Genomic DNA, 20055 nt, shown 5'->3' on the forward strand with positions numbered 1-20055 from the left:
GCATTTTCAGGATTTGGAGTTGTCCTCGGTGGTGTTGCAGGGACAGATGCTGGACATTGTGTGTCCTGCCGTGGCCCACTTGGTGGACTGGGGGAGAGTGTGGACTACAATGTGGACCACTGCCCATTTGGTGCAGCTGTACTCCAGAATGTATTCACCAGGTGCAGTGGATGTTCCGCAATGATGGAAGAGGTTGTTGATGTGGGAGGGGTGGTGTGGGTGGGGTGAGGGGTATATGCGGACCTCATTTTTTTAATGTAACTTTTAAAATAAAATAAAGAAGAAGAAGAAAATAAAACAAAAGACAATTGGCATAAAAAATTTTTTTGAAAAGCCCACCAGGGTGAAACTGCCCAGCCCACCTGGGTGTAGAGAGCAGGGGGAGCACAGACTGAGTGCAGGAACCTTGTAACTTAGTTAGGCTGTAACACCCGAAATACCCAGTCAGTGGGGAAGAAGGAAGTTACTTGAGTGCATATTAGGTTTAGGGCAGAAATATCAGTGACTTTCTGTTTTGTGCACAGGCCTTTTTATCCAGGTCCAGCCCCAGTTCTTGCAAAATCATTAATAAAACTCTTTTCTTTTCCAATATAAAAATAAAAAATAAAAAAATTAAAAAGTAAGTAACTAGTCTATGTGATTATGTTTAGTTATAAGAAGTTTGTAAAAGCATTGTCTAATCTGATGTATTTAAATGGCTAATTCTAGGAAGCTATTATTAATTAGAAAACTAAACTGATTAATGATAACAAAAAATAGCATGTTGGAAGCCACCTCAATCTGTATGTCAGCATGGTAGTAAAGGAAAGATACTCTTGATTCCATTGGAAATCTTAGGTTTTCATATAATAATGAAGGAAGTAGTCATTCCTATTCTGCTGCAGTAAAATACCTGTTAATTAATGGAATCATGATAAAGGGATAGAAATAAATAATAAGGTACTAAAATATTTAAGTTCATTTAATGTTTACATTATATCGGAAGTATTTAGAAAGTGTATAAAAATTAAAATGGTTAGATTTAAGTATTGCCAAACACTCTTTTGCATTCATGAAGACCCAAATACCCCGCATGGTGCCTTTCCTTTTGAGATATTGGCTAGGTCAGTTTCTACAACTGCTAAAACAATGTGTCTACAACACCTGGACATGATCCTGAAGTGGATAGAGAGTATGGTTGCAGGTTTGGGCTCCTGCAAAAGCCAGAAATGGCTCAATATGACCAGATTTACAATGGATATTGCCTCCAGATTAGCTGTTTCATAGTAATGAATGATATTATGCACCAGTCCAGTGAAACACTGGAGCCTCTTTCTAGGTTCAATGGTGCTGCAGCATGCTGGCTGTGTGGACATACCAAGTGGAGCAATAATTACCAGAATGATGTAAGTATATCTTAAACAAACACAATTTTTCCATAGAAAGACAACATGTGTGGTATTGCAAATCTTTTTTTAATTAATTTTTTTAATTTTTAAAATTAATACATCACAAGGAATGTTACATTAAAAACATTAAAAAAAAAATAAGAGGTTCCCATATAACCCATTCCCCACTCCCCACATTATTTTTGTAAATTGTATTTTTTGAAGATATATACATCACAAAATATGTCACACTAAAAAAATATAAGAGGTTCCTGTATACCCCCCCACCCCACCCCCACCCAACTCCTCGCACTCCAACAACCTCCCTCATCATTGGAGCACCCTCCTCACACTCATGAACACATTTTGGGGCACTGCTGCACCACACAGATAATAGTTTACCCTGTAGTTCGCACTCTCCCCAAGTACATTCAGTGGGTTATGACAAGATATATAAAGTCCAGCATCTGACCCTGCAATATCATTAAGGCAACTCAAAATCCCAAAAATGTCCCCACATGCCATCTCTTCTACCCTCTCCCTGCACTTGACAACTGGTATGGCCACTTTCTCCACCTCAATGCTAAAATTTCTTCTATTACTCATCACAATAGTTTTACAGTAGAATATCAGGAAGCCCACTGTAGTCCATATTTTATTCCTCTACTCTGTGGACCCTGGAGCTTAGATCTATTAGCTGCAGCTCAAAGAGGAATTTGTTTATTTATTAGTGTTAACTGGTGGACCTATATACTTGATTAATTTAATAATATCTCTTCTATCTTGATCATAGTCAGAGGGATATTGAACATGTTAAAAGTCTTGGTAAATTTAATTCATTTTCTAAGTAGTTGATGAATGTGTCTACAAGATAAAGGAATAGCTCTCTTAAGAACTGTCTTAGTTTATTTGACATATCCTTGTCTTGTTGCTACCTATATTGTCTGTGAGGTTATGTCTAGGGCAGTGCCTTTCCTCATTTCTCTTCTAGCTATCCTAATCCTAACCACTCCTGTGGGAACTGGGGTTGGTAATTTATACTTAAACCCAGCAGGTCTACACAATCTCTCCCTTGAATTAACCAATAGTGTAAAAGAAGTTAAGGAAGAAAGCTATTTCCCATCAACTGTGAAAGGATGTAGCCTCTGGAGTCATACTTATTTTCCTGGATATGGAAAAGGAGCAGAGTTTGGAGATCTCATATTGAATATGGGCAGAATTTATAATAAGGTTGAGTGTAACAGTTTGTTAATGGACAGCAGTGATGGTGGAACAACAATAAGAATATAATTACCATCACAGATGTGAGAGTGTGAATGTGGTAGGAAAGGGAGTTTTGGGCCATCCATGATGATGAAGGAAAACTGAAAGATGAAACAGATGACTACAACTTAGGGAGCTCTGGAATGGCTAAGGATTGTGATTAAGGTTATAATTATAGGAATGTTCTTTCAGGGCCTGTTATAAGATATGGCACTAGTAAAGGGTGTTGATATTGAGGTTCTACATAAGGAAGATTCACTGAAAACATACTTCTATAGGATATGAATATATTCACACTGTCATAGGCATGTTTCTTGATAGACAACAAAATATTAAACTCCCTATCCTGGAAAGTCTTGCTATTTTCTCAAATATCTCTGGCAAAAATCTCTGTAATATATAGGCAGTGCTTAAAAAGGAAAACAGACCTATATGCCAAACTCTCAATCTTAATGCTTGTACTTATGAAACTTAGTCCTGTAAAAATTAAACTTAGCCTAATTATAGCTAATGTGTAATAGTTATCTACTGAAAACCTCTTTGGTACTGAAACATGGCTTCTTTCCAAGCCAAACTCAGCAAATATCCACCAATTTTCTTTTCGATGTGGACATCTGGAAAAAGACTGACCAAAAGGGGAAATCATTTGATACGGAAGAAATTATATGACTAAGAGATGTCAAAGTGAAAAACCTTCAGGAGGTTACAATTATGAAGGTCTCAGGTAGATTTCACTGACTACCTCAGTAAACAAAGTCCCTACAAAAGAAGCTCCTGTGGGCTCTAGGGACATCTAGACACTATAAGGAAGACACACAGCCCTATTTGGGAGTATATGAACACCTATTTCCTCAATACTCTACCTATGGTTCTTCTATTCCTTTTAATTGAGACTATAATTATCACTATACCCACTAAATATATGTCTGAGACACAAAAATATTTGGATTGTTCATATGCCAGTTGAACTCTGAATTGTATTAGCTTTGTAGACAACACCTATTCTCCAGTTATTTGGAATTGCTCTGAAAAATTAACAAAGTGATGATGGTGATGGACAATTCTCTTCCCCCAAATTAAGGAGTACCTACAACTGCAAGTAAAACAGTTCCTTCCATTTACCATATATCTAAGACTCTCTCAACCTGAAGCAGTCAGAGCAGATATCATTCCAAATTCCTCAAGATTGAGGAATGAACAAACATAAGGTAGTAGTGTACCCACAGACCAAATTAGATATATTTTTATTGTAGTTATTATCATGTGGTAACAGAAGAACTTGTAACATTGATATAAAGTTAGTGGTTATCATGATTTCAGCAGGGTTGGAGAGGGATGAATAAATAATAAATAAAACAGCACATTTTTAGGGCATTGAAGTAGTATTGTATGATATTACAATTATAAATACATAACATTATATATGTGTTATAGCCTATAAAATTGTACAGTGCCAGTTGTAACCATAATGTGGCCTATATACCTTTTTTAGCAGCAATGCCACAATATTGATTCACCAATCATAATGTAAGATATTAATAGTAGTGGAAAATGTGTACATGGGTGGGTGGGGGTTATATGGAAATCTATACCTTTGATTTAAATTTTCTATAATTTAAAACTTCCCTAAAACAAAGTTTAATACTAAAAAAAAAAAACACAGATGGGGGACAACCAGCAAGCTGGTGACAGAGTAAGGAACTCCTAGAGTTAGCTCCTGCTACAAGGCAGTTAGTAAACGCTGGGAGCTACGTGGAGCTAGCTGAAGCACCTGCTTGGGGGCTCCAGGAGACCAGAAGAGCATCCTGCAACATCATTGAAGGAAAGGAAAGAGGAGACTATCTACAGAGAAGACTCATAAGTAGAGTGCTCCACGCCACAGAGGCCAGTGCCCGTCCTCCACTGGAGGCACAGGCCACCTCAGGAGCTCTTCCATGGCATGAATTGAAAGCTCCACTTCCAACAATGAGAAAGGAAGAGATGGTTGGGCATCGACTTCAGTTACTGAAGAGTAAATTCAGTGGGCTAAAGTATAGTCCTGAGAACAGCTAAAGCTTGAACCTGTCCAAGTCAGAAAGAGGCCAGTAGCCACCATCTTAACTCCACACCTGGCACAAGGGGAAGTGGGGCAGAGTGAAAATGCCAGTGCTGTTGGGTACCAACTTCTTTCCATCCAGATCAGATTGCAGCTCTAGCCTAGGTCCCAGCCCCACCTCCATCAGGGAGGAAGCTGGGGGGGCCTGTGCCAAACTTTCCAGAAAATTACCAGCCAAGCTGCAGATGCTGGTAATTATCCTTCTCTGGAGGCACAGGCCACTCCAGGAGCTACTCTTTGGCTGGAATTGGAAGCTCCATTTCCCAAAAACAGGGGAGGAGGAGATGGTTGGCCACTGATTTTGGCTACTGATTAGTAGAATTGGCTGGCTAAGGTATAACCCTAAGAACAGCTGGGGTGTGAATCTGTTCAAGTAGGGAAGAGGTTGATGGCCACAATTTTTACTCTGCCTTAGTCTGAGGGGAAGCCAGGGTGATCAAAAATCACAGTGAGGGTAGGAAACTATGCTTTCAAATAGATCAGCCTGCAGCCCTAGTCTAGGCTTCAGCCCAACCTCTTTCAGGGAGGAGACTGGCAGACCCTGTAACAGCCTACTCAGGTAACTTCAGGTACATTTGAATGACACAGACTGAATAATCAGAAGTTACCAGGGAAACTGTGGTCATCTTGAACCCACACTGCATAGATTGCTGCCCACACCTGTAGCTCCATCCCCACCCCAGGCATGGAAGAAAGGGGTTTGAAGCTTCATCCATCTCTCTGAGCAACTACAGTCTAGGCCTGCATGACTTGGATTATTCCATACAGCTGGGATTCTGTCCCAACCCCTGGCAAAGGAGAAAGTTGTAAGAAGCTTCATTGGTCCCTGGGGCAATGAGGGCAGCTTGAGTCTCTACAGCTTATAGCACTAATTACATCTGTGGCACCTACTGCACTACCAGCAAGGGGGAAAAGGAAGGAATCTCTAAACTAAAGAGAGAAATTATACCCAGAATAAATACTCTAGAAATCCAGATGCCAAGATGCCAAAAAAAAATTTCAAATCACACCAAATAGCAAAAAGATATGGCCCAGTTAAAGGTACAAAGTAAGCCTCCAGATGACATAAAGGATTTGAGACAACTAATCATAGATATTCAAACAAATTGCCTTAATAAATTCAAAGAGATTAAGGATAATAAGAAGACATTGGATGAGCACAAAGAAGAATTTGAAAGCATATGTAGAAAAATAGCAGATCTTATGGGAAAGAATGGTGCAATAAATTAAATTTTAAAAACATTAGTATCATATATTAGCCAATTTGAGGAGGCAGAAGAAAGGATTGGATTGGTGAACTTGAAGAAATGACCTCTGAAAGTGAACATACAAAATAACAGGTGAAGAAAAGAATGGAAAAAATTGAACAAGGTCTCAAGGAATGAAAGGAAGGCAAAATGCATGCAAATATATGTGTCATGGGTGTCCCAGAAGAAGAGAAGGGAAAAGGGACAGAAAGAGTATTTGAAGAAATAATAGTAGAAAATTTCCCAATCCTATTGAAGGACATAGATATCCTTGTCCAAGAAGCACAAAATACTCCCATCCAAAAAAATCTGAATAGGCCCAGTTCTCATCAGAATGTCAAATGCCAAAAACAAAGAGATAATTATGAGGACAGCAAGAGAAAAGCAATGCATAACATATAAGGGATATCCAATAAGATTAAGTGCTGAATTCCGACTGGAAACCATGAAGGCCAGAAGACAGTCGTACGATATATTTAAGATACTGCAAGAGAAAAACTTCAAGCCAAATATCTTATATCCAGCTAGACTATCTATCAAAAATGAGGGCAAAATTAGAATATTCACAGATAAACAGAAACTGATAGAATTTCTAAGCAACAGACCAGATTTTCAGGAAATACTAAAGGGTGTGCTAGAGCCTGAAAAGACAGTAGAGAGAGGCCTGGAAGAGAGTCTACATTATATCTATAAAAGTAACTAAAAGTGTCAAAAGAATGGGTGAAATTAAAATATGATAGATAAAAATCAAATAGTCAGGAATAACCTTAACCAACGATGTAAAGCATTTTTATTCAGAAAACTGCAACTCAATGTTAAAAGAAATTTAAAAAGTCCTAAATAACTGGAAGAACATTCCATGCTCATGGATTGCAAGACTAAATATCATTAAGATGTCTATTCTATTCAAACGATTATACACATTCAATGTAACTCCAATAAAAATTCCACCAGCATTTTTTTTAATTGAAAACATAATTATCAAATTTATTTGGAAGGGTAAGACATCCTGAATAGCCAAAAACATCATAAAAAGGAAAAGCAAACCCTCATCTACAGACTTTAAATCTTATTACCTAGCTATAGTGGTAAAAACAGCGTAGTACTGGCATAAAGACACACATAGATCAATGGAATCAAATTGATGGTTCAGAAACAGACCCTCACATGTATGGTCAAGTGGTTTTTGACCAACCTGGCAAACCCACACAGCTCAGGCAGAACTGTTCATTCAACAAATGGTGCTGAAAGAACTGGCTATCCATAGCTGAAAGAAGGAAAGAGGACCCCTATCTCATACATTTTCCAAAAATTAACTCAAAATGGATCAAAACCTAAAAATAAAACCAAGAATCATAAAATCCTAGAAGAAATTGTAGGAAAATATCTTCAAGACTTGGTGGTAGGTGGTAGATTCTTAAAGGAGATAAGAGGAGGACTGAGATAGACTAATGATGTTTAATGTATGTAGAAATTTTAATTAGTTTTACTCTAAAAGTGTGGAAATGTATAGAGTGGATGGTAACAAATAGTGATTAACAGCTATTTTATAAAAGGGAATGTGGCTAAAAATGGTAGTCTAGGTATATAAATGTCAACTGGCAGAATGCTAGAGTATAATCTAAGAACTGAATAGCACAGTAAATCAAGAGGTAAATGAGAACCGTGGTTGATGGTATAGATGCAAGAGTGTACTTTTTGAGCTAGAGCAAATGTAAATCACTACTGCAGGGTGGTGGGAAAGCGGAGAAGCATGGGAAAAATACAACTGGATTACTTACGGACTGTTGTTAGCAGTAATAATGTAATATTTTTGCATCTTTGCCGAAGATGTACTGTGTTGATAATAGGGCAGTATGGAAAATGTGAGCCAAATGTGCACTATGGGCATGGTAACAATCAGATATTATCTTATCTGTAACAAATGTTCCATGAGAGTGTGGTATGTTGATAGAGGGTGTAGTTTGGGAATTCTGCACATGTGCATGATTGTTTAATGTGTTTACAAATTGTCATAAAACTATATTCAAAAAATAATAATAGGGTAGGTGGGGGGAAAACACACCAAATGTAAGATAAGAACTATATTTAGTAGTTAGATTTTGACAATATCCTTTCATAATTTGTAACAGACATCTCACGACAATGTACGGTGTTGGTGGAGTGTTGATGTATGCAACCCGTGTATGATGTTATGCATATTTACTTTATAAGTTCACAACTTTTACTATACACTCATTGTTTATATATGTTCATATTTAAATAATATAAAGATAATAATAGGGTAGGTTGGGGGAAAATACTTTGGTTAGTAATAATATTTTTGCAATGTTCTTTAATCATTAGTTAAAAAGGTTTAACAACAATGCAAGGTATTGGTGGTAGAGTGAGTTATGAGAGTCCTGTATGATGTTATATATGTGTGTGTTGTAAGTTCACAATTAATATCATACATTTATTGTTTATGTATGTTCATGTATGAGTACAATACTTCAATAATTTTTTAAAAAATTAAAAAATGAAGAAAACAACAAAACCAGAAGTTTTCAGACTATATTGAACGCCTTCCTGTATCTAGTACATTCCTTTTTGAATGAATTCTGAGGGGATAAACATATGGGTTCCAGATGTTGTGAAATTCTCTTTAATAGGAAGACATAATAATTCAAAGTTGTATGCACCTCTGGTCATAGCATCTGAACATATAATACATAAAATGACATAACACAAAGAGATTTTAAACCATCCAAAGTCATAATTGGAGATTTAAATACATCATTTAAGGCATAAAAAACTTGAAGTATATAATTGCCTACATTTTTCTAATAAACACACAAAAAAATTAATGTCCCACAGTATAGAAAACACATTCTTTTCAAGTGCCTTCTGAGCATGTTTCAAAATATACCATGTAATGGGCTAAAAATCAACATATTTCACTGGTTTAAAATTATAACGAGTGTGTTGTCTGAGCATAGTTGACTTAAACTGGAAATTAATGACAGCAAGGTAAGTAATACTTTTGAGAACTATGAAATAGGTTGTGCTTTCCTGACAAGCTCTGACTGACAAACCCTATCATTATTGTGAAAAATGAAAGACAGACTCCATAGCAATTCCTAATATGCAGCATGTACCAGCTACTATTCCAAATGCTTCTAGTTCCAGGTATCACACTCTCAAGAGGCTCATGAGGGTGGATACTGATGCTAACATGTTAACAGATAAAGAACTGAGGCAAAAGAAATGAAGTGCCAGGGCCACAGAGTTCAGAGATCACTGTGTTGACATCTGACCCCAGGATGATAAATGACATTTGATCCTTTGATGTTAACATTTGGGCAGTTTCATAAGGGCTATTTGTCCATTAAACAAATATCATGAGTTGACCTCAATAGTGAGAGTAAAAATCATCCCATGCCTCATAAGCAAATCCTGAGGGGGGAGGAAAACTTGAATCTGGGTCTCTCCTCTGCTCCTTGTTCTCTAGGATCCATATGATATTCACAACTTCAGATATCGTAATATTTCTTGATAGACAAAAGTTGTTTTATGCACAATTTCTATTTGGGATGTCTTTCCTTACCAAGTGGAGCCAATGATCTCCTGCACATTTTCCCTGGGCACTGGCTGTTAATGATGCCAAGGATTTTGTCCCCAGGGGATTTCTCTAATATCTCTGTGTCCACACTTTTTTAACTAAACCTGAACAGAGGCCATCGTTACAAAGTAGAATGTTTCTTGCCACAGTCTCAGTCATCTCAATTATCTATGCCCCCTCATGCTTGCCTGCACCGAAAATAGGATTGGACCCTGCCAGAAATCCAGAATTACCTATTTACATAAGAAAACATTAACTTGTTTGTGTTTAGTGTTATTAATTTCCTTTTCTTTACCTCTTTTCATGAATCTCCCCCACATTTCTCCTGCACTGCTCTCATTTTATGAGAGTGAGACTAATTAAACTAGAATAGAAAATATAGATAAGGAAGGTACTCTGAAAATAAGACAAATGCCTTTTATATTCATCATATAGAAAACTTATTCCAGCAGAATTGATAACTATTAATGGACATACAGAATGAATGGATAACACAGCAATGGATGGCGCTAACGTGAACAAAAGAGGTAAGGAGAACAGCAGCTCATTGCTCATGGTTTCACTGTGCAAAATATTTATTTAAATTATGCAAACATTTAATTTTAGTGAATTTTGTTTCTTTTAAAAACTGGAATTAATTATTTGTGTATTTTATGGCTATTTGGTTAATATTTACACCTGTCTGCCTATTATTTCTGCTTGGCCAATCTCTTTATTATATATTCAGGTATATTATATATTCAAAAAATAAGTCAATGAATCCCTGTCATAAATGTAAAATATATATGCAATGCCTTATATTACAGCAGTAACTCTAAAGATTCCTTAATATATAGGCATTTATCACTGAATTGTCCACACAGCTTACAGTCAATTTTCTGCATATTATTATTCCCAAAAATACTGAGTTAATTTTATATTAAATTTGAATGGGCAGATGGATGAAAAAAAACATGAATACCTAAATTAATGACCAAAATATTTGTCCCAAATGTTGAAAATGGAAATATCTTCCTTACATCTTTGCAGAAAAATGGTAACTTGATTTTTTACTTGGCTCAATGAGAAAACCATGCAGTAGTCTACCTAACCTAGGAAAACTTTACTGTGCAGGATATACCCCTGCTACTGCCAGTCTATTGAGAAGTAAATGATTTCAGTTTTACATTTTCTACTCAAATCAGTTTAGAACTTTTATTTTTCTCATATTCATCTTAACAGAAAGTTCCATTAGCAAAGGCAGAACATTAAGTTTTTCTTCCATTTCTTTACCTGTTTTAAAATCATAGTTCTATGAGTATAAGATGGAAAAAAATGTAAAGTGCAGAAGGGAACACACGCTTAATCCTTTTGCCAATGAGTCATAGTTCTTATTTACTTCTCCTCAACATAGCTACCATTTTGATTTCTGTCTTTGTTATATTTTGTAAATATTAAACTAATGAGGTAGACATTACTGAAAATTCTATAGATAAGGAAACCGTGTTTCAAAGATTCTCAAGAGGTGCCCAGAGATACAGCACAAGAAAATTTCAGAAATGAGACAAAAACATAGCTTCTCCTGAAGCCATGAATTTTTCGCTTGGTTACATTGACACATGGGATTTCGATCAAGAAACCTAAAATTGGTGATTGTGAAGTAAAGTGTTCAAACTGTGAAATCCTTTTCCTTTTCTACAATATGGTAATAGTGGTCTGATAATTAAAAATGTAGCAGGAAACTTTCTCTCATAATTTAATTAAGTTCTGAAACATGTTCATGATTTATGGGAAAATATATTTTTTACAGCACAGAGGGCATCACATTTCATGTTATTCTGCATATTTTTAAAAATAAATACTCTTTTCCACAAATAATATCTATTTATTAAAAGCTGCAAGTAAAGATACTAGAAGTCATTTTTCATATTTTCTAGAACTCTGAAGATTGATTGTGGTGAATTTAATAATTGCCTGTATCAACAAATCGATCAATCCACCTATTTCAGGCAAGCTCATCATTCCCAGGAATTTTTTTATTACAAATTTTGATTTATATATCTATGATAATAGCATGGCCTTAGATAGAAAGTTCAAATAGTACAAACTGAACAACTGGCAAGCAGAAGTACAACCGTTCTACAGTAGCTAATCCCAAAAAATGTGTATTAAGGATTTTTATAACATTTTCAGAGAACTTCATTTTTAAATGTTTTATAATATTAAATTAGTGTGGTAGTTGCTATTGGAGGTATTTCTTGGAGACATTTTCCTACAGATTTCTAGGATGCCATATAATATATCTAAGTTGATCTTAGGCCAATAACTCACTGTTTGAACTAATGTATTTTATAGTAAGCTGGTGGAGAAAAAAACATAATCAAATTCAATCAATTTTAAGTGGTATGAGATATTTTGAAAAGAAATTACTGCAAGTGATATGTTACCAGAAGTCAGAAACTAATACATTACAGCATTAAATTATTCATGGAAGTTTATTTAAGAAATATAATAAGGTACACATCTTACTGACTTTCCAGAATTGTTATAGATAATGATTGCAGTCTGTGTAAAGGATAAGGGGGAAACAAGAATGAAGTTTTTAAAGAAGAGGAAATGACAGGGATACAGTAATGGAAAATTAAATGAGGACAGAATAATGGAGTAGATAAAGTAGAAAAGGGACAGAGAAGAAGGTGGATAGATAGAATTCTGAACTACAAATTTTGGAAGATCATAAGAAAACTCCATTTTCACATCACTATTGAGAAATGAAACTTTGACCACTACACCCAAATATCTTTAATGAAATGAGAGACTAAAGCCCTATAGTAGGTCAAAGTAGGGTAGAGATGTGGCAGCAGGAGTGGAAATCCTTATAACATGCTACAGAGTTGAGGAATTACAGGAAGCTGAAGATTGAAGTAACACTCACTTGGTCTTCTGATGTATGCTATTGGAGTCAGATATTTACATGCTGAGAAAAACCAGACTGCTAAGTTTCAAATATAAATCTGAGATGGATAGGTAAAACATTGTTTGAAAAAGGCTAATGAAAGAAAATTGCAAAAGACAACATTTAATTAATGGATCAGAATTTCAGAATAAATATTTTGAACAGGAAAACCCTGTTTTAAGTTCAAAAACATATGGAAAATAATGAAAAAATGGCATTAATGGAAATGGAGCAAGAGAAGAGAGAAGGAAGACTAGAGTCCTAGAAATGGATGACTGTTCATTGTAAAACAGCACATAATGGAGAGAAGCAAGTGAAAATACATAGCAATTGTTTTTATTGAAATACTTAAGCTATTAACATAAGTTATTTTAGGAAATTTAAATAGATATGAAACTATGTTATTTGTAAGAGCCTGAGAAAAAGATTTTAATGTATCTTTTAAAAGCGTTAAAAATCAGCTCATAATAATGCCATTTTTTCATTTCTGAGTTGAAACAGTCAGGTAATATAGGGCATCTGGACAGGAAATATGGAAAGATGGAGTCACAGAGAAATTGATTTGAACATTTTATATGTAACACTTGATACTCACTATGTAGGAAATCAATGGAGCGATGTTTCAGCTCTGTATCACTATGATTTAAACACCCATATAAACATTCTCTTACTTCCAGAAGTCCTTGACAGGCTGTGATGGAATTGTACAAGTAATTGATCAGTTGGCAGGAGGGACTGGGATCAGTGTAGTGGGAAACAGTGAAGCTCAAGAGGCTCAGGAGTGCTGATGAAGGAAATATGTCACATCTCATGGGATAGCTGTACATAAACCTGGCTTTGAATGTTTGTCTTTTCTCTTACATTTCCATGGATTAAAATATTTTCTTGAACTTTAACTGGACCAGTCTTTGTACTCTTAAACTGTATATATTAATTCCTACTTTTCAAAGTTATGTTGAGAACTAAAGTATATAATATGTGAATTATAGTGAATAAATTACAGAGGGAATTATAAATAAATAATGTGGTTCATATTATTCATTTGGTTGTTTATGCCATCTTGGCTAAGAAAGGAACAAAAACAAGCCACAGGGTTTAATAAATATTCAGGGGCAGGAAGGGTTGTTGTAAAATCCAGTATCAAAATAAAGAGTGCATGTTACAAAATGCAAGGCAGAGACATATGTAGAAAATAAGAATGTGGTCATCCGAGACAGCGATTCTTATGAGAATTTTAAAATGAAATCAGTATCAAAATTTATATATGTGGAAGAAGAGGAAAAAACAATTTTCCACTTTGTGGGCAATTAATGAATTACAACCACATGTAAAATTTGGAGGGGCTCTCATGCAAAAGCAACCTCTTATATTTATCCAGATTGTGATTGGTCATCAATTAATTCCATCAATTAATTCTATAAGTGTTAACACTTACAGAATTCTTCTAATGAGTGGGTATATATAGGCCTTACCTATATCAACTCAATCTTCCACTTTACCAATTGTTCTTCTAGTACATTCTATATAGTGAAAATTAATCAAACATGATTATATGCTCTTAAACATTATTTTTATACTTTTTTACAGCATATAACTCAAAATTCCCCATATTAATCATTTTCAAGTGTGCAAGTTACCTATATTAGACACACTCAAAGTACTCTACCATCATCAAAATCCCATTTCCATCATTTAAAAGAGAAATTCTGCTCTCATTAAGCAATAAATCTTAATCCCACTCTACCCCCTGCCCCAGTAATCTATTATCTGTCTCTATGAAATTTATTTAGCTTCTACCCTGGAAGTAAGATACAGAAGCAACAAGACTAAAGGAGCTTAAAGCAACATTGTTCTTTCCTACTAACCAAAATGAGCTTCAGATAATAAAATTAGATAAATATCAATTGATAAACATATTTAGGTTAACTTTTTCACCTCACATTGATTCTCCATTTTCTATTGCTGTCCAAAGCATATTCCTCAAAGGTGCCCAACTCTACCACTGTGACTGAGTTCCTACTTACAAGATTTTCTGAAGTTTGGGAGGACAGAGTCTTACATGCCATGCTATTCCTTCTAATGTACTTGGCAACCCTGATGGGCAACTTTCTCATTGTCACAGTAACCACTCTGGACAAGAAACTTCACATCCCCATGTTCTTTTTCCTTAGAAATCTTTCTGTTTTGGACATGTGCTACATTTCTGTTACAGTACCCAAAGCATGTGTCATCTTCCTGCTTGAGAACAAGGCAATCTCCATGGCTGGATGTGCAGCTCAGATATTCCTTGTGTTTTGGTTTGCTTACATAGAGCTGCTATTGCTCACCATCATGGCCTGGGACCGCTATGTGGCCATCTGCCAACCCCTCCACTACTCTGTGATCATGAACCCTTGGCTCTGTGTCCAGATGACACTGGCCACCCTACTCAGTGGTGTGGTCTTTGCAGGATTCCACACTGGAAACACATTCTGGCTGCCCTTCTGTCAGTCCAATGTGGTCCATCAGTTCTTCTGTGAGATTCCCTCTCTACTGAAGCTCTCCTGCTCTGACACCTTAAATAACAAAATTTCTATTTTTATCTCTGTGGGGGTTATTGATTGTGTCTGCTTTGCTTTCATCACCATGTCTTATATTCACATATTTTCTACTGTGTTTAAGTTTCCAACCAAAGGAGAGCGAGGAAAGGCCTTTTCTACCTGTGTCCCTCACATGCTCGTTGTGACTGTCTTTCTCAGTACAGCTGTTGCTGTGTATCTGAAGCCATCCTCCAACTCACCCACACTTCAGGATATGATCATCTCTGTGTTCTATTCTATAGTTCCTCCTTTCTTGAATCCTGTTATCTATAGTCTTAGAAACAAGCAGATAAAAGAGGCTGTAAGGAAAATGATGAACAAAAAGCTGTATTTGGGAAAGTATTAAGATAATTATTTCAAGATAATCCCATGTTGATGAAGTTATTTGCAAAATGCTTCAAAATTAACTTTGCTGCCTATTTCCAATTGTTGGGGCCTTAACACAAGTTTTATGGGATAGTCATTGCATTATGAAACTGCATGGAAATAAAACAAACATACTTTTTTATCTTTCCCCTCCCAAACTTTCACATACACTGATGCCTGAAACATCACTGCTTAATGCAATTTTCTAAAACTTATATGCTAAATAGGTTTCTTCCCAATTATCTCTTTAAATAATAGATCCAATTATAAATTTAGATAGACTGCTAGAATAAAACTGTTATAATATTCCCTGCTTTATTTAAGTATAAAACACATAATCACATATTTATTCATAAATTTAAACCATCATTATATTGTAAATAATATAGTTCATCTTTATAAAGCAGAAGCATGTGATTAACTGATGAAATATAATGGTTTCAAACTATACTGTGTGCAATTATTTATTGCAGAGAATTTACAGTAAAATGATAATGTACACCACATATATGAGTATACATTTATATATTACATATATTTGTAATTGTATTAAGGCATTATGTAGCTTGTAATGTGTAAACATTAACATGATTTAAAATAATTGCAGTGAACTCAATTTAAAACTGGTTCTTATATAGTTTCCATAAAAAAAATTTATGCTCTAAACAATTAAATCCCTGCTTTTGCACAATCTAATTTGGAGACCAATTCCCTAATGCCAGTGTGCATATTTGCCTTTTACCTGTATATTTTGAAATATCATTTTGAAATAATCAATAACAAGGTGGCATGACAATTTTATACACATAAAGACATAACATGACAATATAGGAAGCAAAATTAAGAGGCCAAAATGGAGTAATGGAAAAAGGGTAGTGTATTAAAACAGTTTAATAGATGGTGCACAAAAACCGACAAAACAATAAGATAAAAATAAGGATAACTTCCATATTTGAACAACACAATTTACCAAATTGACCTAGTTGATATTTGTAGAACAGTATACCACAAAATTTCAATATATTAAAGCACATTGAACATTTCCAAAATGGCCATTTACTGGGCTATAAATCCACAATATTCAAAAGATCAAACCCATACAAAATATATTCTTTGACCTCAGAAATAGCAAGAGGGAAGGGTCAAAATCTCTTAATATAATTGTTCACATGTTTATTTCACTTTCAGGTCTATCAGTTTGCTTCACATATTTTGAGACTATATTATTTGCTGCAGAAGTGTTTCATATTTTTATGTTATCTTGTTTGAATGGCCATCAATCACTGTGGAATTACCTTCTTTATCTCTGAAAAGAGTCTATGCTTCATTTTCTACTTAAATTAGTGTTAATGTGTACATTTTAATTTATCTTTTATATATTTAAGATATTTCTTCAAGTTTAAAGTGCATTTTTGAAGGCAAGATAAATTTGGATTTGGCATTTAATATTATGAGAAAATCTCTCCCTTTTAACTATGATGGTTAACTAATTGTAATTATAGGTATGTTTAGGTTTAATTGTATGATATTACAACTTGTTTGGTTCTATTTGTTCTTTGTTCCATGTTTCTCCTGCCAGACTTTCATTTTTTAATCAATTTTATTGATTCAATTTAATAAAGTATACAACTCATCCAAGGTGTACAATCAATGGTTCTTGGTATAACCACATAGCTGTGTGTTCATCACTTCAATCTTTATTAGAGCATTTTCATTATTTCAGTAATAATAATAAAACAAGAAAATTCCTCACCTCTCAATCTCTCTCTGTTAACAAAACAATCCTATAATTATCCATCTATTTATCATTTCTGGTGCCTTTCGGTCCTTTGTGTAGATAAACATTTTCAGCACACATCATCAAGTTTCTCTATAAAGGACTCCTTCAACATTTCTTGAAGTGTGCACATGGTGATGAATTCTTTCAGGTGAGTGTAGGAAGAGCAGAGGCATGGGCCTGGCAGCAGTGGAAGCTACTCTGAAGCTTCACTGCACAAGGGCTTGTCCTCTTTTTTGCCTCCTCTCCTGACCCTTTTTCTTTCACAGAACCACTCAGGCTGACCACAGTCCTGGTGGAGAGTAAGGTTTCCTCCTATTTCATGGTCAATCAGAACAATGTTCTACATGCATTTGGTCCTCAGTGACAGAGGGCCTCTGGACAAATTTCGACTAGCAGCCCACTGGGATAAGAAGTTAACCAATTACCATGTGTTTGAATGAAATTTAGAGAACAGTGTGGAGAGTATCTTCTGTCCCAAGGTGAAGATGACACTTTGAACATCAGGACATCTCTTACTGGAAGTAGCTCCAATCTATCACAGGAAAGAGAAATATCTCCTTGCAGACTCTAATGAGGCATTCATTAACACAAAGATGGCTTTTTGACCAGGTATAGTCCACTTGCCTGAGGAAAATCAGGAAGCAGCTTATAATGTCATTATCATGCATGAAAAGTTCCATGACTTTGATCAACTACTGCCTGACTTAGATGACTCTGATGTGGCCCAATTGTTCAGCCTAAACCAGAATGGAAGGGATAACCATGAGAGGAGTGGGAACATCAGTATGATACAAGAAAATGATTTTAGCAGCTTTAGAATGGATGACTGTGAAATAATGAGAGAAGGCAGCACTTTTGAGAATGATGAAAATTAAAAGGGGGACATTTTCTAAACTCTTACTTGGCCCTGAGCAGAATGAGAAATCAGAATGAGAAAATTAACCTTGCAGAATATGAAGACAAAATAAAGATGACAATTTAGGAGAAGGTAATGGAGATATATCAGATGACAAATTTATTAGTAATGATGATGGCAGAATCTTTGATGATCTTTCTGCCCTCTCTGAGACAGCAGGGATGTTGCTAGAACAGCCTGCACATGGTTGGTATGGATGGGAATGATAATGTATCAATGGGTAGGCCTGATGGCCCTGATTCAGTGAATCACGTTGAACTAATGCCAACTATGACTGATCAAACATTTGTTCAGAATGAAGAAGCATTTGCTCTTGAACCTACTGATATCACTGTCAAAGAAACAAGAGCCAAGAGGAGGAAGGAGCTAATTAATAATTAATAGTGTAAAAGAATTGGATAGTAAGACAATTAAAACTCAACTAAGTGAATACTCTGATTATTATAACTAAGTTGTCACTACTTCAGATCTGACACCACCCACCAAGAAATCGGTGATGTGGAAAAAGACTGGGGGAGTAGAAAACTTTTCTCATTCCCTGCTCAACATTTGTGATATAATAAACTACTGAAGTTCTTTACATGCTGTTATATACTGCTTGTACCAGAAGACCTTCAAAAAAGAGGAAAGAAGGAGAAGCTGGTAATTTGAATGAGTTACTTAATGAATTTGAAAATCCAGAATTTTCCAGGGAGGAGGAGCAACAGCAACATCAGCAATGTGAAGTTACTGATGAGCCCATTTTGGAAGAACCAAGCCACCTCCAGTGATGGAAACCAGCAGAACAAATTTAGATGAGGCAACCATACCCCCACCACTACCTAAGGGAGTTAAGCAAAAGGCTAGACAAGTTTACCCAGATCCTATGATGCCTCCTCAGGTGGTTGAGCAGACGGGAATATACCATGTTGAGCTCCCTCCCAAAGGGCCTCCAAAGGTCTGTCTGCTAATACCAGGGCTAGAACTTCTACCAGAAAAGAAGAAGGAAATAGAAAAAGAGAAAGGAGATAATAAAGATCATTCTGGAGATTATCACAATTAAGAAGAAAGAAAATGGAACAAAATAACTTAGCATAAGCTTCTTGTTGTTCAGTGAGCTCTTGCTAAAACTGGAGCTGAATCTATCAGTTTGCTTGAGCTTTGTTAAAACATAAGTGGAAAACAAGCTGCAGCAAAGTCCTACAGTTTCTTGGGTCTTAAAAAGCAACAAATTGTTGATCTGACATAGGAAGAGCCATACAGTGACACCATCACCACACCTAGACCAAGATTGCATATTTTTTGAGCAGGTAGAAACATTATAGCTAGTGTTAATTTCACTACTGTGTACAAATTTCCCCCAAATGCAGGACACATACAAAAAATACCTTCCAGAAAATTTAGATTTTTGTCTGTACAATGTCTCTGCCTGTTTCTTTCATGTTTTTATTTCCAGAATTTTTAATTTATCAATTTCATCTTTAAGGGAACTTCTTATTTGGATTGTGCTTGTGTTCTGATGGAGAAAACAAGCACCTCAAGGACCTAGAAGATTATTTTAACTCTTCAGAATAGATATGTGCAATATTGGAGCATATAATAATGTTAAGTAACAGTTGAAAGTCATGATTTTTATCTTAGCTATCAATTATTACTTTGACAAGTTAATCCTGTCGCCAAATAAGTCTGAGAATTTCATTAAAATTTATAATGTGCATGTTTGCTTCATAAATTTAAATTCATATTGCACAATTATTGTTTATGTATAGACACATAAATTAATATAAAAAATTAAATAGTAATAATAAAGTGGGATTGGGGAAAAATACACCAAATGTAAGGTACTTTAGTTAGCAATAATATTTTGAGGATGCTTCTTAATCATTAGTTTAAATGTTTAATAACAATGCAAGATATTCATGGAAGG

At 35.3% G+C, this 20055-nt stretch overlaps 1 protein-coding gene and 1 pseudogene across 1 annotated transcript; both read left to right on the top strand.

Annotated features, from left to right (window-relative positions):
* The first annotated feature begins 14605 nt into the window (after positions 1 to 14605).
* LOC101439700 (olfactory receptor 14C36-like) lies at positions 14606 to 15433 on the top strand. Its single transcript, XM_004475681.3, has one exon. It carries the CDS (start codon positions 14606 to 14608, stop codon positions 15431 to 15433), a length of 828 nt encoding a protein of 275 aa, XP_004475738.3.
* Positions 15434 to 17568: 2135 nt separating this feature from the next.
* LOC101439270 (double-strand-break repair protein rad21 homolog pseudogene) lies at positions 17569 to 19434 on the top strand (annotated as a pseudogene).
* Positions 19435 to 20055: the final 621 nt, after the last annotated feature.

This window comes from Dasypus novemcinctus, chromosome 22 (genome assembly GCF_030445035.2).
Source record: "Dasypus novemcinctus isolate mDasNov1 chromosome 22, mDasNov1.1.hap2, whole genome shotgun sequence".
Taxonomy (NCBI): Eukaryota; Metazoa; Chordata; class Mammalia; order Cingulata; family Dasypodidae; genus Dasypus; species Dasypus novemcinctus.

Coding starts and splice junctions, on each gene's coding strand:
- LOC101439700 (XM_004475681.3), top strand. CDS start 14,606: ATGGGCAACTTTCTCATTGTCACAGTAACCACTCTGGACAAGAAACTT.